This window comes from Folsomia candida, unplaced genomic scaffold, assembly GCF_002217175.1.
Source record: "Folsomia candida strain VU population unplaced genomic scaffold, ASM221717v1 Fcan01_Sc001, whole genome shotgun sequence".
NCBI classification, from domain to species: domain Eukaryota; kingdom Metazoa; phylum Arthropoda; class Collembola; order Entomobryomorpha; family Isotomidae; genus Folsomia; species Folsomia candida.
The window spans coordinates 20,214,325-20,238,024 of NW_019091193.1; the positions used below are offsets into that span (position 1 = coordinate 20,214,325).

A 23,700-nucleotide genomic window follows, 5' to 3' on the forward strand; every position below is an offset into this window, starting at 1 on the left:
GCGAGTGAGGGATAGAGAGAGTCGTGGTGGCTATAGCGAGCCAGAGAACAGAGAGAATAGAGAGAGGGAGTCAATGCCTTCCGCAAACGGGACAAGCACTCATCTCGTCATCGTCATCATAATTGTGCTGTGTCATTCCCCTTACTTACCCACGGCCGCCGGGTCATTGTGGGTCGAAATTATCGTGATTTCTGAAATACGCGCTCTAAACAACTTCCAAGCCAAAATTTCGACATTTTCATCGTTTGACCTCGTCCCTACGGTCATCGTAGGTCAAAATAGCCTGTCCCCAGTTATGCATTGATATGTTAGACCTTGCAAAATATGACCAACTTGATTCCCAACATGACCTCGTTGTTATTCAAAGTAATATGACCTCAGGTCCCGTGACCCTATTTTTGACAGATCCCGTAAATACTTTTAAAAAGCCGGGTTCGGTAAGCGCTGAAATTCGTTTACCCTTTCTCACAACCGTCACACCCCTACCACCCAGAAATCTTGTAATTTGGCTTCACTTCAAAAGACTTCAGAAACGTAGTGATACTACGTTTAACGTTGCAATTCAAAATGTAGCATTAATCGGTGACCGTTGACCATGATTTGCAGGTAATATTAGAACTTACTTTTCGAGCTCACCGATATCAACGAAAGTTTCCTATTTATTTGCATAAGATTGCAGATGACAAGAGGCAAGATGAGATTAAAAGTTTAAAGTATTATGGTGCTAAATGAAGTATTTAATACATCTGGCTTAAAGACCCCGTCATCAACTTCCCGATAAACGGTGGGTCAAGAAGAAACTGTTACAGGATGGCGATGATGAAGTTCTACTGCAATTTGTACTGCAATTTCCTCCAGTTTAGTAGTGATTATATAACTGCACTGAGGAATTGAATACTACATTGCATACGAAGGAACGGAATGTGTGATCGTTCACCCCAACTTATTAGGACGACGACGGCTGCTTGCCACAAGAAGTGCTGCTCGGTGACTCGGTACGGTGGGTATGCAGTATGCAGTGCTTCCTTGAATAGTCTGAGTCTCCGACTGTGAGTCCATTACAAAATTCGACTGTCTGGGAATTTGTACGTACAAGTATGGGCGTCGCACGACGGACGAACGTCCTCCGTATAATTTGACCGTTAAGAAAGGGACCCAGTTTTCAAAAAATGTCACTAAAAACTGCCCCTTCATCATCTCATCATGACCTCTTTAATGGGATTCGATGCATAAAGCCAAGCTCTCTTCTCATAGTCGGACACCTGCTTGCTTCATTTTCAGTATCAAGAATTTCAACTTTAATGATCTTTAAAATCTGGACGAGTGTGAAATGCTTCAAAAGCTTTATGGCCTACATGGTTCTTTATGTCCCGATTTCGATGAGGGAAACCCTATTAGAACTATTAGAACTGTGCACTGCTCACAACCGTGGGGTATAGTTAAATAGTATATATAGGTAGTCTAATATAACTATGCCAGAAGAAAAAGTCGCTATAAAGAACTTGCCCGTACCGTTCCTAGGAACCCTAATATGTAAAACATATTGGGAGGAAACGAAAAAGTCTTATACCCACACATGAGAAAGTTAACGTATTATTAGGCAAGTGTATAGCACACGCGAATAAAGTGCTCTGAGGAGTGTTCTCTTACATCTTTTCAACTTTCCATAAAACGATATGAAATTTTTGCAGCATTGTGCAGTCAGTCCTCCAGTCTCCTTTATTAGAGTGAGAGGAGGTGTGCCCAAATTCATTTATCCGAAATGGAGTGGCAAATACCTTTATTACCGGAAGTACCTTGCTTGGAATATTCCATGTATCATGCAGTTACTTACTGCACTCAAACCACTTCCGTTCTATTAAATTACAATATGCAAGACAAGAAGACAGTCTTTGAAATTTATTTCAAAGTTTTCGTAATTATGACGTGTTCCAAGAATTTTTGTAAGACAACTTTCCAAATGAGAATCTTCCTTTGTTAAGGAGGGCTTCTTTATTTAAGGGGGCAACAATGGACACATGTAAAAGACAAATCTATATAGTGATTGACAATATATGGGAATTGCAAAATTCGACAATTAATTAATTACATAGTTGGGTTTTAGTTAGGTTTCAGTACAGCAAGATAAAATTAGGTTGTACCCAAATGGTCTATTTGCATCCTTCTGTAAAAAAAGACTTCTGAACTCCATTGTGCACAGTCTTCCCCGTCTCGACTCTGTCCATGGAAGAGAAATACTTACAAGATCTCTCATATATGGACTCTGTCAAATGTCTGGAGAATCCTTCGTTCAGTGAGATGGGAGAAATTGGTGAAAGCATGGACGTTGTTTTCTTCGTTGAGAAGAAGAGGGTGCACATATTTGACTGACTAGGAACGGTCTTATCGATAGGTACATATTTCATAACTCGTAACTTATATGCAACTCATATCAAAATTGCCAAATTCAAAGATCATTCCATTGCCTTGTTTATTAATAAGTGCAAAAAAATTTCAACCAGGAATATACACAAGTGCATGAGAGATGCTAATTTCAAACATGTTCTGCCAAACAATGTGGAAAGGGTTACAACTGCAAACTTGGGATATATCTATCAATCGTATAATTACGTACTACCAGCAGCAGTCTCTTTCTCTCATGAAATAGGCCCGTTAGTTATTTCAGATTATTAGGTGGTGATATAATATAGCTCACCTTCTTTTCAGTCACTCATCCTTCCTTCCTCAACGCTGATACCGTAGAAACAAAGTCTGCACTTGTTTCATGGGAAAATACTCGTCATCCACACTTTTGTACTTCGTACCGTAAAAGTCCCACGAGTGTGTATAACAGAGAGTCAAGTCAAATAGAACCAGACTTGGGCTCATTCATTTCCATTTCATTTCGTTTTACGAATTATGTAGGAATAGTAAAGAACAAGTCGTCGTCTCATCTTGGGAAATTCCAATGTCCAACAAGCGAATGAAAGATCGGCGACACTTTAACAAATACATGCTCAAAATTAAATAGCACTTAAGTTGAGCTCCACCCATCCGTTACAAATAAGAATAGTATTCCGTCTGTGCGCTTTTCTGTCTACGATCATTGTGCTTTTTATTGTGTATCTACGTATAAAATGTAACTGATCATCACCCCTTTTAAAGTATCAAAGTATACATAAGTAGGGCACCTGCATAGAAATTTTATCTACTCACTTTTTTAGACAAAAGCGCAGTAGGAAGCTATACGAGTGTTTCAAAAGCTCTGCATGCACATGGTGCAGAGAAGCCAAATGGTAACCGCAACAAAAAGCTATTTACCTATTTTACCCAAGAATTTTTGGTCAAATTCGGTCACACATTTTTCCTTATGCATGCATGCACTTGTACGTGAATGCTGTACGTATGAGCTATACATAGCTGTACATACATATGTATAACTATTTGCGAGTAATTATTTCTGGGCTGTCGGCTTCTTAATTTAATGCTAATGCTTGACTTCATGGTCATGGCTTCGTTTAGATATTCGCTATCTCATCTCTCGTTATTACTGCTTGGTATGGTGCATGCATGGTGTGTATTAATTCGATATATGCATTCTCTAGTATCTCTCAATATTTTACCATTGAAATCCACAGAGTTGCATACAAAATCACTGAATGATAAATATACATAAGTTTCTCAATTTTTATGTCGAAAAAGTATGTCTACCTCTCAATGAGTATCCACATAGGGCCTTATGATTAAAAAGAAGTATGCTTTTACTTCAAATTTCCAACCACAAAAAAATCTACCAGGAAAAATTTAGAAGTAAACGCATTTATTTTTATTCATAACGCCAAATAGATTACACACATGTACAAATAAGTAGATACTCATATAGACTCGTACGTATGTACATCCTCATGCATGCATTTCAGCTATGTCTGGGTTAAATGCTTAAATGTTCTATCATAATATACCTAAATACCTTGATCTGAATCTTCTGCTGATTCCCATCCATTGCACATAAATATTTCACTCTGCTGCGCATCGGCACATGACAAGACTTATTTGAACGGTATTACCATGATAAATATGGCTAAGCCATGTACTTTAAACGCATTTATTGTTATAACCCCTCTTCCTCTGGGGGTTATCGTATCATTGTATTTTCCGCAATAATATATTGCAAAATACTTATAAAATACACGCAGACTTAATAGAAATATTATAGACAGAAATAATGTCCACAACTGATTTTTTTAGCTCTGGGAATAATGCAATGTCCAAAATCTTTAATTCAAGGGAAGGCTTTGAAAAACAAATGGTGCATTCTTTTATGTTTCCATTCATTTCCATTGTGTCCATTCATTTCCAACAAACTCATTCAATTCTTAAATGAAACCACAACTCTAAACAAGAACCACAAGGCATGCAATCAAATAATCAGCAACATGTACTGCATCCGGTTAAAATCTTACAACAAGACGAAATATGAAACGTTATGTAAGGGTAGATCAGTACTTTTTTGCATGCGTATTATGTTACATTCTGGTTGTTGCTGCTTAATTATGTGCAGTGCCAGTCTTTCCGTTAAGTATACGAGTAATTTGATACTAAAAAGCTTGCATTTTGTCAGTTGTTTCATTGCAAACTTTGCCATTATAAATGATACATGACCATGTCTCTTTGTGCACTGGAAACTTGAACTCTTTGAAAAACCATGAATGAATCAGGTCACTTGCATCATTTCATTACTTGTGTTATGATGATATGTCAGAAACGGCCAAAATATCGTAGAGATTTTGCTATTAATCCAGAGTAATCCAGACCAGAGAGTGTACGACGGAATGATCGTCATGGGCACACATGCTAGAAAAATGTCAAACTGCGTTGATTTGCAAATCAAGAAACAGCGAAAATCTAGCCAGATAAAGATCAAGAATATTGTCAAACATTATTTTGCGAGAAGTCACCATAAAATGCCTGGCATTATTGAATATTGTATACATATTATGAGCAAGTGAGCATGATCGTAAGCCTCGTTCGTAAACCCTAAACTAGAGACAGAGTGAAATTGACGCCAAACATACATACAAGAACGGTACGAGACGACGGCATTAAGAAAATGGAAGGTCAAAACGAAAATGAGAAGCAGCTCAATGTTGAGGATTATGAGCTGGCACAGAAATATTTTGATAAACGACGTGAATGGCCATTCCGATGGGGAACGAGATGTCTTCGAGGGGGTGGTTGGAACTACAACCCGTGTGTGTTCGACAGAACTGGATGGTCTGATTATAATTATCTGTCTTTTCACCCTCCTAGGCCATATTACCAAATGATTCTAGTGTATGTAATATGCATGCACTACTTTCAGGGAAAATGTTTACCTGAGCCAACCCTACGACTATGACGTCCGAAATGATCCAGTCTTTGATTTATCAAGATCTACTTATCATCGTTTAGGGGACTTGGGGTTCTCTTGGCCTGAGCCCACCACTCGAGTATGTACTTATATAGTAAAACCTTAAATTATTCAATTAAATCAATGACGACTTGTGTAATTAATTATAAATGACGACAGGAAGCAACTCGTACAGGGTACTGCGGACCCGACAGCCAACACCTGACCCGTCCTGGTTCCCTTCGATTTCCTGAAAATGATCGCCGCCCAGAACCTGCTTTCCGTACTCATTTGACAGACCGGACCAGTTTGCACCACTTGTACACATTTCCTTACATTTACTTTACGCTATTCTCATAATGAAAAACACAATGATCATTGTCAAATTAAATACGTAGGCGAGCGGATCCTCTGGAGGGAGTGCTTCCTTATGGGAGACAAGGGGACATGACAAATGCTAAAAGTGTTATGCATCGAGATTTCAAGTGGCGACGAAAGTGCTGCGCTGTAAACTGCGACAATATATTCGGAAAATGTCTTACGTGCCAATAAGTGGTGAATGAATGCATCATATCTTTACAGACGAAACCGGAAAGCAGACCACCAACCTATGAATCCAGAGTGTATCGCTTCCTGAAAACCGATCTTCACAACAACGAAGATATGGTGGACAAAGTCGTAAAGTTTAGAGTATGTGCATACATACACATAATTCTTATGATTAATAATAAATACCTAAATACACAAAAAATATTTGAATACTACTTATAATATATAAGCACTAAAATTATCCAAGAACTAATTCCCGCGATAGGATGAAGACGTTGTGGATGACTTTAAGAAGCAGGAGCTTCTCAAACTTAAGAAAGCGTATTACTGGCCGATAAGTCCAATCACTGACGAGCCACTTGGGGGAAGACTTTGCTACTATCCAGAAGATCCTTGTGTCGAAAGTCGCGAGAAGATTTGGCCTTTTGTGAGTATATGTAGCCTCCATGTTTCAAGTCGAGCGTAGATTAGTAAGATTATGGATGGATGGACTGTGAATAATTAATTTAAGGACTGTCTCTAACTTGATATTGAACTTTGTTTATAGGGAGATAACAAAATTATCGACTGTGATAATCCACTTATAATTCCTGACTGCAGATGCCAATTACTGGCTCATGGTCCAAGAAAGCAAAAGACTTCTAATGTGAATTGGAAATACAACGCTTCTACTTTGGACCAGCGATGGCAGACTGAAAATTGTTGCGAAGAAGTGCCATATCGCTACGAAGACAATACACCATCAGATTGTTGTTTTTGTAAGGTTAAGGCTAAAGGGCCAGCTCAAGAAATTCAAAATATCACGTGCCCTCCTAAACCTCCTTGTCCTGACATTCCATCAACTTTGACGCAGTGCAAAAAATGAAATACATTTGAAATAGTTGGAAACAAATTCAGTCCATGATTCTTTGTAAAAAAATAATACACAGTGCAAGCCAACAATCTACATTTAAATGTCTGTCATTTGTATTCACTTTCATTTCGCTACATAAATAATAGATCTTAATAAACATATATTTCCACACAATATTCGACAGGGATTTTAATAATGTAGATACATTTAGACGCTTCTTACACGACAAAGCATAATTAATAGCGCATTAATTGAAAAATATTTCTCTACCAATTTTTGTCATGTCGCTACGTTTACGGGAAAAACTTTTTGTTATTAGAAGCATACTCTACCAACATGGGACACGGAGTAAAGGTCGCACCATATGCTGATTCATATTCTCTCATCTTTTTAACCAAATTCCCTGCGCCAAATCTATCTACCCAGTGAAAAGGGCCACCTGTAAATAAGGATCACATTGTCAATTTGTCACGGACATGTCAAGCATTTAATTTTTTGACATTTTATTTGCAACACCTGTAAATGGAGGAAATCCTAACCCAAATACAGCACCGACATCTCCTTCCAACTGTAAAATTCATAGAAAATTATATGTTGAATGGCCCTGTAATTATAAGTTACGTATGCATAAAATTATTATTCCATTTGTAACTTACAGGATTGCGAAGGATTCCTTCCTGCAAGCACAAAACTGCTTCATTTACAAATCTCGAAGCCATTCTTAACTTGATATCTTCAGGTTCTAAAGATCCCTTTGCAGGAATCTTATTTTTGGCAAGTAGGTCGGTAGCGGCAGGGTTAAGTGGTCTTTCGCCTTTATGACCTGAAATTTCAGATATTTGTTTTAATTAAATTCTTCAAGCTTTTTTGTCAATTCGTTCATGAATTAGATATAGGTAACTATACCTTCCTCGTAAATGAAAAATCCCTTCCCTGATTTTCGTCCTGCAATTAATTTTAAAATTTACACGTGTCCTTTTTGAGTATAAAAACATTGTCAATTATGCTGTCAAGACTAACCCAGATTTCCTCCAGCAACAAAATCAGTAAGTAGATTTGTAGGAATACCACCGGTGAATCGATCGCCAAAAACTTTAGCAAAATCCTGAAATAAATACAAGCGTAAAACTTTAAATATGGTACAATATATAATATATTGAGACTCAAAAGAGAAGGGGGGAGGGTGTGTAGCTCTCATCATTATTTTACCTGAGCAATATGACATCCCACGTCAATTCCAACTTCATCAATAAGGGTACAAGCTCCAACTGGGAAACCGAAGTCAGTACTCAATTTATCAATTTGCTTAGGATCAATCCCTTCCTATAAAAATAAAATTCATAAAAAGGCCATTGGAAACATGCAATTAAGAATAGTTCATACCAAAAGCAACCTGGTAACTTCGCTTGCATATGCTCCAACCAATCTCGTGGTATAGAATCCCGGTCCATCCTTCACAACAATAACGACTTTTCCTTGCTTGAGACCGACCTATTAAATATAACCAAACGAGAAGTGTAAAAAAAAATCACGCATTTACTTGTTTATCACAAGTTGTATGCATGCATTCACTTTTTATAATTGTGCATAAACGATACCTGTACAGCAGATGCAATTGTGTCTTGAGAAGTCTTATCTGTAGTGATAATTTCCAATCTGAAAATAGTTCAGCTTAGTTAATAAAGACCACAAGTTAATAAGCAAATTAATACATATATGAGAATTACAGCATCATTTTATCTACAGGGCTGAAATAGTGCATCCCAATAACTTTTTCAGGACGTTTGCTTGCAGCAGCAATTTTTGTAATTGGAAGGGCACTAGTGTTGGATGCAAAAATGCAATGTTCTGGAATAACGGCTTCGACTTCCTTCAAGACTCTGGAAAATAAAACACCAATGGTTAAAACCAAACTTAGCATACAAATTAAATTGCTATTTTCTATAGTTATTTTCTTGGGATATATCAGTGCTTCTTAGAGGTTAATCTTGGTGTGGAATATGATCATAATTTAAATCACAATAGAACACTCATCATTTATGAACAGTTTGTTTTTAAAATATATATATGCATAGGATGAGAGGTGTAACATAATATTTGACATACTTGTGTTTAACTTCAATACTTTCAAAGACAGCTTCAATGACCATATCTGCGTTTTGGAAGTTTTTATAGTCCAATTGAATTGATAAATTGGAAAGATATTTCTCCATTTCGGCACTATAATAAACATTGAAGAATATTAAATTATTAGGTTAAGAACATACAATGACGATACATTTGTTTGCATTGATGCTTACGTGGTAAATCGCTTTCGTTTCACTGATTGCTCATAAGCTTTGGTAATTTGATTGTGGCCACGAGAAAGACCGGCATCTGTTGCGTCCTTCAAAGTAACGTGATAACCCTTGTCTAAGGACACTTGACCAATACCAGCACCCATGAGCCCGGCACCAATTATAGCCAGATTTCTAATGTCAATAAGAATAATGCGCACTTATTGTTGTTGTTTGTTAGATCCGAAATATATAGGCATTATAAATATGAACTGTTGTAGAGGTTGGAAATAGAGTAAAACAATGATTTTAAGCATTGCATACACAAATTATTACACCCCAAGTTAATTTCGCACTATCATCCCCCTCCTTGATTCAATTTTTACTTATCAAGGAGGTCTACCAAGTGCGTTTCTGTTAAATTAATACCGAACATGATATTTTAATGGAATTCTTTTATACACAATTGAGAATGCAAAATTACTTGGCAGGCCTCTTTGGTTCTCCGAACGCGTTTTTCTTGCACTCTGTTTGTCCATGGAAAAGAGAAATGAGACCACGAGCTTCAGGCGTCATCGCCAATTCCCCAAAGGCTTTGGCTTCAGCAGCATAACCGGCCACGGCCCCTTTGTCAAGTCCAGTTCGAACAACGTCCAGAATTCTTAATGGAGCTGGATACAGTCCCTTAGTCTGTTTCATCACTTTCCCTTTGGCAGTTTCAAAAACTTTATTTTTTACAAAGTTTGTACTAAAAGCAAAGTCAGTGACTCGATCTGTTAAAAATGTTACATAAATAATACTCTTAGTTGCTACATTCGAATAAATAATAACATAGAATAACATAGTCGTTAACTTACCAGTGATAGATTTCTTCTTCCCAAGTTTGATTTTTCCACTAACAATATCAGCAGCAGCTTTAACCGCTATTAAATACATACAAAGGAGATTTTATTTTTAAAGTAAAAAAAAACAATGTATGAATATATGTGAAAATATGAAAAAATATTTGACCTACCCACATCTTCCAAATACTCCATTGTTCTACAACCATAATTTGTCGTTTATGGTATTAAATTCATATGAATGCTAATGCTTCAATATCAACGCGAGTATAAATATAATTGGGTATACCGTGCTTCGGGACTATCCAATCCAGGGCCTAGGGGGTCCACAAGTTGATCGACAATGCCAAACTTTTTAGCTTTATCTGCTTTTAATGTTTTTCCAGTGAGCATCATGTCCAGAGAATTGGGCAGTCCTGCGAGTTTTGGAAGTCTCTGAGTACCTCCGGCACCAGGAAGAAGACCCTATTAAAAAATAGAATTAAAATAAAATCTATTACTAACTAATAATAATAATAATTCAGGAATAACAATTCACCAGCATGACTTCAGGAACGCCCAGTCCAGTCTTTTTATCTTTAACAGCTATTCTATAGTGGCAGGCTAGCGCAACCTAGTTGATAAGATATTCTTGTTTTAACTGTATGCAAAGTATAATTTAAAATGTAATATGGTTGGCTGGTTATTATTCATTGCAATATTTATCACACACCTCTAAACCTCCTCCCAAACAAGATCCTTGTATAGCAGCAACAATCGGTTTTTTAGAGGCAGCGATTCCATCAAGGACTGGATGGAATAAAATTAAAGTTAGATTAAATTGAGATCTAATCAAAATGGGATTCCTATTTACTTCGGACCGAAGAGTACTTATCCCGAATAAATAGGCCAAATTTGTATTAAACTTACCTTGCTGCCCTTCACGCGATTTTGTTTCTGCCTCATTGACTGTTTTGCATCTATAAGATTAACAAAGAAACTTTAGACACGCAATTTGTACTCTAGTGACCTAATAATTTGGACGGTTGTTTAAAAATTTGATATCAGTGCTTCTTAGAGGATACTCGTGTGGTGTGGTATATGATCATAATTTCAATCACAATAGAACACTCATCAATTATGTGCATGAGGGAAGGTTCATAAATGATGTCGCGCTGCCTATATTGTATTAGCCAGCGTGACATAATTTATGGACCTTCCCTGAACTTAATTGGCATATCTTTTAATCAGTGAATAATTTCACTACTTAATATTTTACCGTTCGAGCATCATGATATCAGCTCCCGCGATAAAGTTTCCTGGTTTTCCTGATATCACAACTGTTAAATAACAAAAATAAGATATCAGTTTTCCTTTCACTTGAAGAATTTCTATACATTTTATCTTTAATCGAAAAAATTATTAAAGCATTGCAAAAAATAAATAACCTAACCAGCAGCAGTTATCGATGGGTTTGATTGAATATCCCGCATAGCCTCGATAACCTCTGTCATCAACCCTTCATTTAAGACATTCACCTAACAATGTAATAAATAAGCGTTACAGTTCATCCTTCTAATATGTCCATTATCGTCTTAAATAACTTACCCTTGTGTTTGGAGAGTCTACTTTAACAACTGCGACACCGTTTTTAATATTTACTTTAATATGTGATCCTAGACTCATGGTGGAGCTTCTAGAAAATTGTCGTCGCACTGAAAAAAAGTAATGTCGAAGTTATTATGTAGTTAGATTCAACTTAACCACCACCCTCCATACAAATTAGTGTAATTTCTTAATTTAGCTAATTGAAACAGGAAAAATTGTAGACTAATTAATAAATTACAGATCTAAATCATTAAAAACTTACAAAGTGCCAGAGTAGATACTCCTTTGACCGTTCTGGTCACTCGATACAAACCCATTCTGGCAATTTCCCGTTGAAGAAATTAGTGTATTTCTTAGTTAGTATTAATTGGCCAATTAACGATGAAGACTGGACTTTTGATGATAAGAAGAATCAAATAAGTAATGCAATGCAGTGACTCTTTTTAAGCTGTTGTTGTGCTGTTGGAGAGTGAGCCGGAATGAACTTCGAACTCTGCTCATCCAAAATTGAGACCGCGATCCAATGCCGGAGAGATCCAATAATAATGCCAACGCTAATTTAGATGTCGCCCCAATCTTCATGCTGCCTCGTAGTCGTAGGCCAGCGAATACAGATCACTAATAGAAGGATGAAGATATGGTTATTGTTTCAGTATAGGGAAATGGGGTTTCAAATGCTGTGATTGGCTGACGGTTTTTATGGGCATCCGCCCATAAAAACAGGGCCGTGGCACAACTCAATTTTTCCCAATCTCAATTTCCCCATTACTTGGAAATCTCACTCCTTTCTTGGAACCAAAATCAGGTGTCTCCTTTACCATCATTCTTGCTGCCAAACTCGGAAAAGCTGAGTAATTAAAAGATTATTTAATATCCTACAAATTAATTTTCTGACATCCACTCAATTACATAAATCGCTTCAACTCACCACAAGTTAAGCTCTAAGCTTCAACTCTCGGTAAGTAGTAAAAGAATTACTATTTTCTTTCAACAGTGAACGGTGGGGACACAAATATGGTGGTGACACGTTCATTTTTACGAGTGATTTGGATGTTAATTTATTGCGATTTATTGGTACATTTTTTTTTTTTTTTTTTTGACAATGTTGGGTATTATTTATTATTAACATAAACATTGATAAACTATGAAATTGGTACAGGTAACTGCTAAGGACAATTTTTCATCCATTAATTTTGCGACCTCTCTGCCGTGCCCCCACCAGAAATCTGTGTCATCGCCGGCCAGCCTGGTAAATAACAACTTTAACTGGATTCTGCAACAATAAGGACCAAGGAACTTGTATTTCGTAATGCACTATATTTTATTGAAGTATAGACTCATCAATTACCATTAGTTGTTGTTCGTGACCTGGTAACAGTGTGAAATTGTCGGAAACTTCGTTAAAGTTTTACAAGATTCAAAAATAGTTTCTCATATAATGAACGGTGAATACACATATATGTACAATCATGTATGGTGAAAACACGCTCATTGTTGGAAATTAAGTTCCACTAAATTTATTTTTGTGAATTGCAGATATAATATTTGTGCCCATTGTTACTCAATATTGTGACCTATTGCCCCTTCCTCCACCAGATCCGTGTCTCCACCGGTCAATTTATCTGATCTATCAGTGTGCGTTTATACAAAGCAAATTCAAACTATATCTTCACACCCACTCTTTCGCTACCAATGAGCAGTCGATAACTAAAATGTATCAATTTTATTACAGGTTCACCTATTTGGCCAAACAAGGGTACTTAAATAATGTGACTTTGTCAAGACTATTAAAAAACTTTCAAAACTTCGCTTAAGGTAAATTTTATTTTGATCTTAAAAATAGTTTCTTTCCTCTAGAATTAAAAGAATAATGAACGGTGGAGACACATTAATATGGTGGAAACACGTTCATTATTGCAAGCAACTGTTACATCAATATTTCCTTGTTATTTTGTTTAATTACAGACTCATCAATTACTATGAGATATTGTTCGTGACTCGGGAATAGTGTGAAATTCTCAGGAACTTCAGTAAAGTTTACCAGGTTCAACCATAATATTAAAATAATAGTTTCTTATCTCCAAAAATTAAAAAAACAACGAACGGTGGACACACACATGTATATGGTGGAAACACGTTCATTTTAATTACTGATTCGCCTTCATGTACTCAAATTCAGTGTGACTTTATCAAAACCTTCTTCAAAATCTTCTTAAAATAAACAACTAACGGTGGAGACACATAAATATGGTGAAAACACGTTATTTGTTTCAAGCAGGTTTCAAATTACTAATTGCTTGTTATTTTTCGCAGGAAATCCAGTTGCTCAAAACATTTATTTGAATTTAATAAACCGTCGTTTGTCACGGTCCGAAATATAAAGTGTTGCGGTACTAATTGTGATAATTCTTGAAACCAAGAAAATCGTAATTACTCCTTTCTGCCAAAGCGTCAGGTACAACTTCCGATGCAAAATAACTCATTTCTCTCATTCTTTTTTCCTCTGATAGCTAATTTTAGTTTTTTTAAAGGTTCCAGCAGTGGTGTAAAATTCTCGACATCGATAAGGAAAACGTATCACCTAAAACTGTCGTTTGCAGCAAACACTTTTAGCCACCTTCAAGAAATTTCTCAAAGAGTTTTACCGACCTCTCCACCCCATTTGTGTCTTCACCATTGTCTGTGTCTCCACCGAAAGGGGGGTGGGTTAATTTATCCTTTATATGAACAAGAAGATAAAGATTAGAAATAAGTTTCACTACAGTTTGAAGTAGAAGAACCAGAACCACATTCAACTGTTTCCATTTTCCTTATATACTCAAGGCACGAAAATTATTGCTACTATTTATAATAAAATATTTTGCAACCGGGAAATTATTTCGATGTTTGGTTATTACGACAAAGTTGTTTTTATTCGTGAAGATGCATTATTAAATCTATAAACAACAAAGATGTCTTATTCACATTAGATAACAATTGCTTCAATATATCAATATCAATATTGCCGGTGGATACACACTTTCAGTGGTGACAACACGGCGGTGGAGTATATTTTTTTAGTTGTTATTTAGACGTTTGTCAAACGTAAAGTTAGTAAAATTGTATTTATGCTAAATCAATTTTTGTTGCAATAAATTTGGTTGTAAATCTGCATCACAACAACTTTCAGTTTTTAATTAATTATTCGAACTTAGAAAGTCGCAAAAATTCTCCATTCTAGATGACGAAAATCTGTACAAAAATTAAGTCACATTAAATCCTGAGCATGGTTGTAAAACTGCTCTGACATATCTTGTCGTTAAACTTACTTAATAATTGATGATGGTGGGTGGGTGTGGTAGACACCGAAGCACGAAAAACTGTTTTTTTGTTCTGGGACGTAAAATATAAAGTGTGATGAGAAGAGATGGTAAAGGGTAAAGTGAGACGGATGGTGCGCAGCGAGTGCTACGGCTTCATTTATGCGGCATCAAAAATACATGGAGAAATTTGAACTGCGAACCAGCCAATCACATCATTCCAGCCCCGTCCTATACTGAATAACTAACATTGGAACTGTTTATCTCTATAGGATACCATGATCGTTGGTCGTAGGCAATAGTCCCGTCTCACATTTTTTCTGTCTCATGCAAAATTGATGATCAATTTTACTGTTCCACAGTATCAATTTCATCACTTGTTGCATATGGTGTCATTGCCATATCCATTTTTAAAGTTTGTTAGTTTTGTCCGGATAAGAAATGATAGACCAGCTTGTGGTGTGCGTGTGTGTACACCTGTGTAATAGGAGCCTAGTTGATTGTATATTATCTGTACTTTGTTTGACACAGGCTAATTTATGCAGGAAAATTAAATTTTGCATAAATGAGTATACGTCAAGGATAATATTAGTACATATCCAGACACGTCCACACCTAATTTGACGGAGGCCACCAGCTTTATTATCGGCGTGCTAACTTTGACGCACCCTAATAAACGGATATGCAAAATTGACATCCGTTGCTTGGACTCATTTTACATGGTAATCTCCTGTCACTTAACATGCAGCATACACATTTCGTTAGTTGCAAAAACAAAGCTCGGCTTTTACCAAGCACTATTCAACCAACAAAACGTCGACCAACCGCTCCGGTGAAAACGGTCAGGCCGATAAAATATTGATTTGATATGTTGAATTACCTATGTTGAAGTCCGCTTTATTTTAAAAACTTTTCTGTTAGGTGATGGATCGTTTCTTGTAAAGTATTTTGAAGCTTGTACGAAAATTTGCTTAAATTGTTCACATATGCAATCATGATTATATTGATTATTATAGTAAAGATACATAATAAAGATAATATGGGCGATATCATTATTATTCTTATTCATAACATTTTATCTTTATCCTTTTGGATTTGCATAATTTGTTACCTTGCGATTCTAATATGATGGGGAATTTGAGAAAATAGTTTGATTAGTTTATTATTTAGTCACTTGACTGTTCAAGTTTTTGTGGGCTTATATTGCTTTCAATAAGGTATTGTGCTTTCGTCTTCGGAAATATTTTGCGTTCTCGCTAGTGCAGATGTATCTATTTACAGCACAAAACTTTCATTGATCAACCCCAATGACTTTCATTGATCAACCCCAATGACTTTCATTGATCTCATTTTACATGTTACAAATGCAATAGAATGGAATACTGTGAACAAGAGAGTATATACACGAATATTATGCATATTTCATGTTAAACCTTTATCCAACATGCAATGCATGCACATGCACTACATAACGTAAAAGTTTTTTACGCTCTGGGTTAAATAACAAACTCGATCGTATACATACAGAGTGGATTGGAAGTTGTGGAGACACAATACAAACAGAACAGAAATTCTGTTCTGTTACAGAATAGTGCACGACAGAATAGAAATGTCAAAAGTGTGACACGGATAAATTACAAATTATAATTATTTATCATCAGCATTCCCCTGATTCCTGAGAGTGACACATCATTGTGTAATCGCATTACTGTATCTTGGTTGGTTGGGTAAAGTAATAATCTCGAAGCTACATATACTCGTTATTTTACACAATAAAATAAAAATACTAAAAATCTGCAATGTGGGTTAGCGATGGGAGTGACGAAATTGTGGTTGAAGGGTCCCGGGTGGTCTGTAACGTGGGGCCTTCCTCTGGCTCCAACGTCTACAACGCCCTGTGGAAAGAGGGGGGCGCCGAGGACAAAGGAATCCTGCAGGGAAAGGCATATTGGAAAATTGCTCTCCAAGACTTAAAAGAGGGGAATTTGTTTGCTGGGGTCAGTGACTTGGCCAAGTTCAAGAAAGGTTGGAGTTGCAAAGGGCTATTGTATGGTGGCAACCTGTCAAATGGAGGATGTCTCCTTGTTGGAAATTTTGGACCATGGTTAAAAAACAACGATGTCCTTGGAGTATTTGTGGACGCTGATGAATCCAAAATTAGGGTGTATTTTGATGTCAACGGGACTTCAATGGGCCTTGCATTTGATGTTCCAAGGCAAACACTGGGGAATATTTATCCAATGCTGCATTTTTCTGGATCTGGTTCAGCGACGATCCAAAAAGCTACAGGCATATAATTAAAACAAGCTCTTTAAATACTCTACGAATTTTGTGAAAGTAATTAGAAATTCTGTATGTCTAGATTTTCCGTCCATTACTAGACAAGAAGATAAGTTTGAAGGTCTCCTGGGTCACTGGCGATATTCCTCCGGCTCGTTCGAGGTTACGGGAGGAGATGAGCCCACGTTCGAAATTCGAGGAAGCCCTACCGTATACAAAGGGAGCCTCCGAGTGGTGAATACCATTGGAGTAAGCATTACTCGAAATGGGCCAGGTGAGCCCTTCAAGGGACAGCCAGGGGCCTCAACAATGATGGGAGGACCACCCGAGTTGATGCGACTTGAGAGTGAAATGACCAAGCACGTTACGGGTACTTTTGTACTCGGCGAATCGGGACAATTGGTCATCAGCGATGAAGACAAGACTTCCAACTGGACAAGATTCAGTCCTACCAAGAGTCCGGTCACTGAAAATCCATTTCAGTGAAATTTGTACCTTTCAATGGGACGAGGATACATTTTTGCAGGCATTTTTCACAGTATTAACAGGTCAAGCTTGGTCATTTGTTGGTATTGCTCGTGATAAATTTGTGTTTTATTTTAACCAAACCATTGTAAAATGTAATACTATCACTATCAACTATCAACTAATGGAGTTATTAAAACGTTGCAATCTGCTATACATATTAACCGGTATAAAATTATAGCCAATTATCAATAAAATATTCACACAGTAATTCTTGATGTCATTTTTTACATCGTCTTCCCATAAAAATGATATTATCACACTGTCAGTCAGTTTACATTGTAATTTGTACGTTTACATTACACATTAATTGAAATTATGATTCATGGTCATTAGTTTCTTGTGAATAAGAGGGAAAAAGTTGATCTTGTGGAATAAATCTTCCCCTGCAAGGAGAAATCCACACAGCTTCCGCATCGCGAAAATGGATTCGTTGCAATCTAGCAGAAAAGAACCATAATAGCGCCCCATAGACTAGGGAATATTTTTGTAAATATCCCAGAAATAGTATGTGTTGTCCCGTGCAGGTCGCAACAGCAGAAGCAATGAGTACTTGACCAACAACTAGAATAATAAGAGGCACATTGTTCCAGAATGGTGATAAGTTGGGTTCTTTCCAACAAAGAAGTCTAAACCGTTTGTCCACACAAACGGAGAGGATGCACACGAAAGGAATGTGGAACCAGAAAATCTAAGTCGGATTTTTAAAAAAATTAAAAGAATTATATGCATATGTTTGTGTCGAGGTCGGAGGTATTTACATTATGTCACAAAATGATTGCACAAATCTATGCGATCTATCTGTCTTACCTGCACACAGCCGTCAAACACATAACTGAATGCGGCAGGAAGAAACGTTTCTTCGACAAAAGTTCCCCATGCAAAGGCGACTCCTCTACTTCCATCCAATAGGTAATCAAAAGACCAGGGTCCCAAGGTCAAGTACATGGGCAAAATGACTAGTGGAATGAATAGCTTGTTCACTGTAGCTGTGACCCAAAATCCTCTCAAAATAGCGGTGCCACATTCTCCAAGACCGGACGTGATGCCTCGAAGCGATATGTAGTGGCCTAGAATATTGTATAAATTATGCTTCAGAATATATAACTATAGATTGCATAATGGATTCGTCAATATACAAATTATAAAATGTTTACAAACATTTTACTAATTTATGCAGAATTCTCAATCCAATTAAAGGTAACACTGTAGCAATGGAGGCAGCAAAGTAAAGACCATACGGCTGCAATATAATTGAGCTGTTTAGACCACTTGTAAAAATATTCTGCAATAACGTAGTGCAAGTAAAATCTGTACCAGGGATACGGCGTTTATCATTAATGCTAACCGACCCAAGAAACTGAATGACATTGAGCTGTCATCAAACGCAAAGAAATGCGATGTTACAAACTTTCTCCCTGTTTCATCCGATGCTGAAATCTATGCCATAAAAACGACATAAGATTACTTATATCATCCGCATGGAATTTGCTTATCATAATTAATACCGTTATTTCGTGCATTCCTTCCAAGTATATACTTGGATTCCATTTCAAAACATATAGCGGTCCATTTATATGCCTGCATTCGGACCTTTCCCCATCGTCTATTTGTACTGTGACAGATTGAATTTTCGCCGGAGAAAACACCAAAATCCTAAAACCATGCAATTAGACATTAACAGATAAGTCCATAAGAAGAAGACTATGCTATGCAGTATTAAAACAAGGCCAAAGGTAAAATATGACATAAAGTACATACCTAATGTGAGTAGATTTCTTTGCAACATCCAAGTCTGCAGGGTTATTAAATAGTACATTTTTTGGATTGGTAACAAGTATTATAGGCCAAACATTATGTTCTACGTCGGTGAATGTAAATACTCCATGATCAAAGACACACACACGAAACCTATGTGTACAGACAATATGGAATACTTTTTCGATAATATGGTCATGCTGAAGTACCTGCGACTTATTTTAAAATCAGCCAATTCCAATTCTAATAAGCCACTGTGCTGGACAGTGTACATGTGTTCCGCCATCCCATAAGCCGTGTGTAAATGTCCACACAAATATGCAGCAGCTTGACTCATCAAATTTCGGATATTTTGATTGGTCTTGGTTATGATGAAAGACGTTGGATAGTGACCAAACCATATCGTTCCATTGCTTGCTCTCCCAATTTTTTCAAACTCTTCCAGCCGAACAAACTCTTGCTCACTGACTTTTCCGTAAAAGTTCCAGGGTGCTTTGGGTCCCTGAATTAGCAAATGGAAAATCGCCACGTAAGAATAATTTGTTGATTGATACACAAAAAAGTTATTTATGACAATATTTTGCGCACTGACCGGTCTTAAGCCTGCGTTCACAGCAATGAACGAATATTTTTCAGAAGGATTTGACCATTTTTTCTCACTATAAGGGACGACAGTGTGCAAGTATGAGCCATTTTGGCGTTGCCCTTGAACCGAATATTTTCCATACAACCCGGACTCGTGCTTGTGAACATTGAAGTTATCTGTTAAATACAAGCAATGACATACAAAATATGTCTAGTCTTCTATGCGATGCGTACAAATTTGTGTGCATATATGCATAACTGTTTAACATGTTTTAAAAATTAACCGTGATTTCCTTTCATGTCCAACCACAACGTTTTGTTAAGCACTCCATTCTCATGAAGCGTTTGATTGTAAATTATCCATTCTTCCTCAAACTCCTTTGTCCTCATTCCATCTTCATATTTGCCATCGGTAAGGTCACCAGAGGCGATGACAACCACAGGTTTTATTGTATCGATAGTCGTGTTGCAAAATTCACGAAAAGCCAAAATCCTACCTGGGTCTTGAAACATGCTGAGATGGATGTCGGATATCTAGCAATTAGCCAGCAAAAGTTTAAAATTAATATTCAATAAAGTGTGATGATTTAGTGACATATCAGGTCAGTGATACATAACTGCATAATATCTGTGTACATACCTGAAGAAATATGAGAATATGAGCATAATTTTCGCCGATTGGTAACATTTTCGTATTTCTTCCCTCAGTAGTTTTCCCGTTGAAATAGCTTTTGTTATAAAGTGCTTTTACACCATCATTCGCAATTGAGACGGTAATAACGTCTTTGACCTTGCCCAGAAATATGGCGACGCTAACGATGTAAACTATTATGAACACCGTAACTATTTTGCTCATGACTATTTGAGTTATGCTATTGATTTTGCATATCTGCGTCTTCTAACCTACCTAATAAATCATGAAATGAATCAATACACTGCACGTAGAATTTTAGTTGTATAGTAAATGACACAATGTTGTGGAATAATACGTGTGTAATATTTATCCCCGCAGTAAAAGCTCAAATTGGCATTGCAGATTCTTGACCAATGTGAAACTGGTGGATTGGTTACAGGTTAAGGATGCTTGGAAACAAAGGAATCCTCGTTCGTCGGTGTCTGAAAAGTTCATTTCTTTAATTTTCTGAGATAATTTCCAAATATCAATGAAATTGTGAATTTTCTTATCGTCTTAGATTACTAGTAGATGCGTAGAATTATTACCAATGTGAATATTCAGGTGAATAACATTATGAGAACTATATTTTCAATTGCATTTGGTTTTTATTTCCGATACAATTATCGTTCATCCTAAGTTAAAAAAAATTACAGTTAAGCTACAGTTAAAATTCCGAGCTACTTTAAATTATTAAAATTCCATTCCATTCCATTTAGACATTTTTGTTGTACTGGATTAAACGATACTCTATTGATCGTTGTTGCACTCCACAATTATGTAATTGTTCATAACTGGATGTCAGATTTATCGTGGTAAACTGGTGGGTAGATGTATGATACTAGGGGCACGGTGATGAAAGTGGTGACCAACGCCATGATAACCATAATTGCAAAGGTACGCTGTGAAATTACGTGGGCGTCGTAGCCCAAATTGAGAACGATAAGTTCGACTAGCCCTTTACAATTCATGAGACACCCGACAGTGATAGATTCACGCCAGTTCATCTTGGTTATCTTTGCGGCTAACATGCATCCAAAGATTTTACCAAAACATGCCACACAAATGACGAGGAGGACAATGGCCCAGCTGAGGGGATCGTCCAGGGATCCGATAGAAGTTCGGAGTCCAGACAGGGCAAAGTACAAGGGTAGAAATAGAATAGATACAATGTCTTCCAGTTTTTCGGTGATGTGGAAGGCAAAGCCACCCTCGCGTGGCATGATGATCCCGGTGAGGAAGCCGCCAAAGATGGCATGTATCCCGATGGCGTCCGTGATAAAGGCAGAGACGAAGACGATCATGAGGGCGAGGAACATCATGACATGAGACTGAGTGCCGTCGCCAGATCTTCGTAACAGCCAGGCGAACATGGGCCGGACAATGAAAAGGAGGAAGAAGGAGTATCCCAGACCCATGAGGAAGACGTAGAGGGCGATGAGACCTGAGCCTGCGTTGATGAGCGATATGACCAATGCCAATAAACACCAACTTGTAGCGTCGTCAACCGCAGCAGCGGAAATGGTAATGCTGCCAACTTTCGTCTTAAGAAGCTCCAACTCTGTGAGTATTCTTGCAAGCACTAAACACAAATTCGTCTGCTTTAGTTAAATTGACCGATGAGACTAAAGGAATTCATTACCTGGGAAAGCAGTGATAGAGAAAGAAACTCCAAGGAAGAGAAAGTATTTCGTGAAACCATTCTGATGTGAGGGTGGTTCCATGTATGTGTAAAGGATGTACGAAACACCAGCACCCAAGGCGAAGGGAAGTGCCATTCCGGTCAGTGAGATGGTCAAACTGTTTCTTAAACTTTTCTTCAACATCCGAGGATCCAATTCCAGTCCAACAAGGAAGAGAAACAAAACCAATCCAAAGTTTGACATGAGGTTGAGAAATGGAAGCGATGGTTTGGAAAATATGGTGTCAGAAAAGTACGGAATATGTCCCATACTATATATTGCAATTACATAATATTAAATACACATGTACTAAAAGATATTCGCATATTTATTTTGAAGGATTCTACGTTGGTCATCCATAAAAAAAACAATAATATGTATCTCAACGACAATGTCGATTTTAGGGTGATTTCAGACGAAAGCTTTGTATGCTATAATTTTGAAGGTAATGAATAATACTGGACATATTAAAACACGAATTTGCCAAATAATAGTGTGAATCGCCTTTAACACTTGAACACTGAAGGATCATGATAAACTTAGACTTACCAAGTTGGACCAAGTATGATACCCGAAATCGTCTCTGCGATCACAGCTGCAATGTGAAATAATGTGTCATTGCATGATTACTACAAATATGCATGAAAAGGCGATATTTATTAGCTTGCATACCAGGTTGTTTAATTGGTGAAAGGAAAAACTTGACGAATCTTGACATACAAACAATTACTACAAGTTGCACAATAAACGTTGGCAGTGGAGCAAATGGCACGAAAACAAAGGGGTTTCTCCCAGATAGAAATCCACCTTCGACGATGCTCTGATTATTGTGGTCATCTTCAGCGTGAAATAATAAGGGCGCACCTGTAGCCAACTGCTTGATAATTCCAGATTGGTCCGACATGTTCCTGGAAGTATTTGTGTACATGACATGTATAAAAGTTATTCAAAGTCGATTATAAAAAAAATCAAGTATTTGAACGAAAAATGTGTTGGATCGAAAAATGTTTATAGTGATGCGTCAACAAAATATCTTCGAATTTACATAATTTTTATAGTAAGGGGCTTTTTTAACGGGGTATAAATGATACACTACTGCTATTTTTGTGGCTATATAAATTTTTCCGTCTATTGTCGAATAATTTTTGTGTGTTTGTAATGGTACATCGGTATCGTCTTACATGAATAAAATAATATAAAATAATGTCAACTTACTGAGAAATGTACATTTTCCCCGTTTCAAAAATATTGTACGACTATATATTGACGATTTAATGGAGCTTCAATTTTGCAGAAATAAAACTCAATTAACTCATAAACAATTTATGTACAAAACACTGATTTACAAGTAATAATGTCGTCCGACTTTGGCTGTTTCTACTGGACTGATGTTCAAAATTACAATTTAGATAGTTTGCAGGGC

General features: G+C 36.9%; 5 protein-coding genes and 1 long non-coding RNA gene across 9 annotated transcripts; 3 read left to right on the plus strand and 3 right to left on the minus strand.

The window, feature by feature from the left end:
* Nucleotides 1-390: 390 nt before the first annotated feature.
* Nucleotides 391-7,054, plus strand: LOC118434166. The gene is made up of 7 exons (XM_035847007.1): nt 391-5,253; nt 5,342-5,468; nt 5,549-5,688; nt 5,767-5,875; nt 5,951-6,058; nt 6,183-6,344; nt 6,465-7,054. Exons 1-7 carry the CDS (start codon nt 5,090-5,092, stop codon nt 6,780-6,782), a joined length of 1,128 nt encoding a protein of 375 aa, XP_035702900.1. The 5' UTR covers nt 391-5,089; the 3' UTR covers nt 6,783-7,054.
* On the minus strand, nt 6,862-11,984 carry LOC110854334 (trifunctional enzyme subunit alpha, mitochondrial). Its single transcript, XM_022102767.2, has 22 exons — nt 11,738-11,984; nt 11,476-11,582; nt 11,321-11,405; nt 11,147-11,207; nt 10,798-10,847; nt 10,601-10,677; nt 10,427-10,501; nt 10,178-10,353; nt 10,062-10,087; nt 9,904-9,969; nt 9,531-9,819; nt 9,071-9,241; nt 8,877-8,990; nt 8,498-8,650; nt 8,369-8,426; nt 8,154-8,261; nt 7,980-8,093; nt 7,791-7,875; nt 7,677-7,715; nt 7,427-7,593; nt 7,287-7,338; nt 6,862-7,209 (listed from the first exon to the last, which is right to left on the minus strand). Exons 1-22 carry the CDS (start codon nt 11,790-11,792, stop codon nt 7,064-7,066), a joined length of 2,274 nt encoding a protein of 757 aa, XP_021958459.1. The 5' UTR covers nt 11,793-11,984; the 3' UTR covers nt 6,862-7,063.
* Nucleotides 11,985-12,006: 22 nt separating this feature from the next.
* LOC118434167 lies at nt 12,007-14,628 on the plus strand. 4 transcript variants are annotated; one of them, XR_004833814.1, is made up of 5 exons: nt 12,011-12,433; nt 12,635-13,110; nt 13,208-13,290; nt 13,441-13,930; nt 14,007-14,628. It is a non-coding gene; the product is annotated as an uncharacterized LOC118434167 (long non-coding RNA). The 4 variants fall into 4 exon arrangements; XR_004833813.1 differs by having other exon boundaries at nt 12,009-12,433; nt 13,208-13,930; XR_004833815.1 differs by having other exon boundaries at nt 12,010-12,433; nt 12,635-13,519; nt 13,789-13,930.
* A 1,640-nt stretch (nt 14,629-16,268) lies between these two features.
* Nucleotides 16,269-17,790, plus strand: LOC110863079. Its single transcript, XM_022112310.2, has 2 exons — nt 16,269-17,063; nt 17,137-17,790. Exons 1-2 carry the CDS (start codon nt 16,574-16,576, stop codon nt 17,538-17,540), a joined length of 894 nt encoding a protein of 297 aa, XP_021968002.1. The 5' UTR covers nt 16,269-16,573; the 3' UTR covers nt 17,541-17,790.
* On the minus strand, nt 17,621-20,913 carry LOC110863078 (transmembrane protein 62). Its single transcript, XM_022112309.2, has 10 exons — nt 20,563-20,913; nt 20,207-20,456; nt 19,930-20,099; nt 19,547-19,839; nt 19,341-19,490; nt 19,088-19,235; nt 18,897-19,019; nt 18,741-18,822; nt 18,390-18,649; nt 17,621-18,270 (listed from the first exon to the last, which is right to left on the minus strand). The coding sequence occupies exons 1-10, from the start codon at nt 20,776-20,778 to the stop codon at nt 17,896-17,898; spliced, it is 2,067 nt and encodes a 688-aa protein (XP_021968001.1). The 5' UTR covers nt 20,779-20,913; the 3' UTR covers nt 17,621-17,895.
* Nucleotides 20,914-21,179: 266 nt separating this feature from the next.
* Nucleotides 21,180-23,700, minus strand: LOC110856465 (cation/H(+) antiporter 18). Its single transcript, XM_022104948.2, has 5 exons — nt 23,493-23,700; nt 22,950-23,185; nt 22,827-22,872; nt 22,238-22,548; nt 21,180-22,177 (listed from the first exon to the last, which is right to left on the minus strand). The coding sequence occupies exons 1-5, from the start codon at nt 23,504-23,506 to the stop codon at nt 21,384-21,386; spliced, it is 1,401 nt and encodes a 466-aa protein (XP_021960640.1). The 5' UTR covers nt 23,507-23,700; the 3' UTR covers nt 21,180-21,383.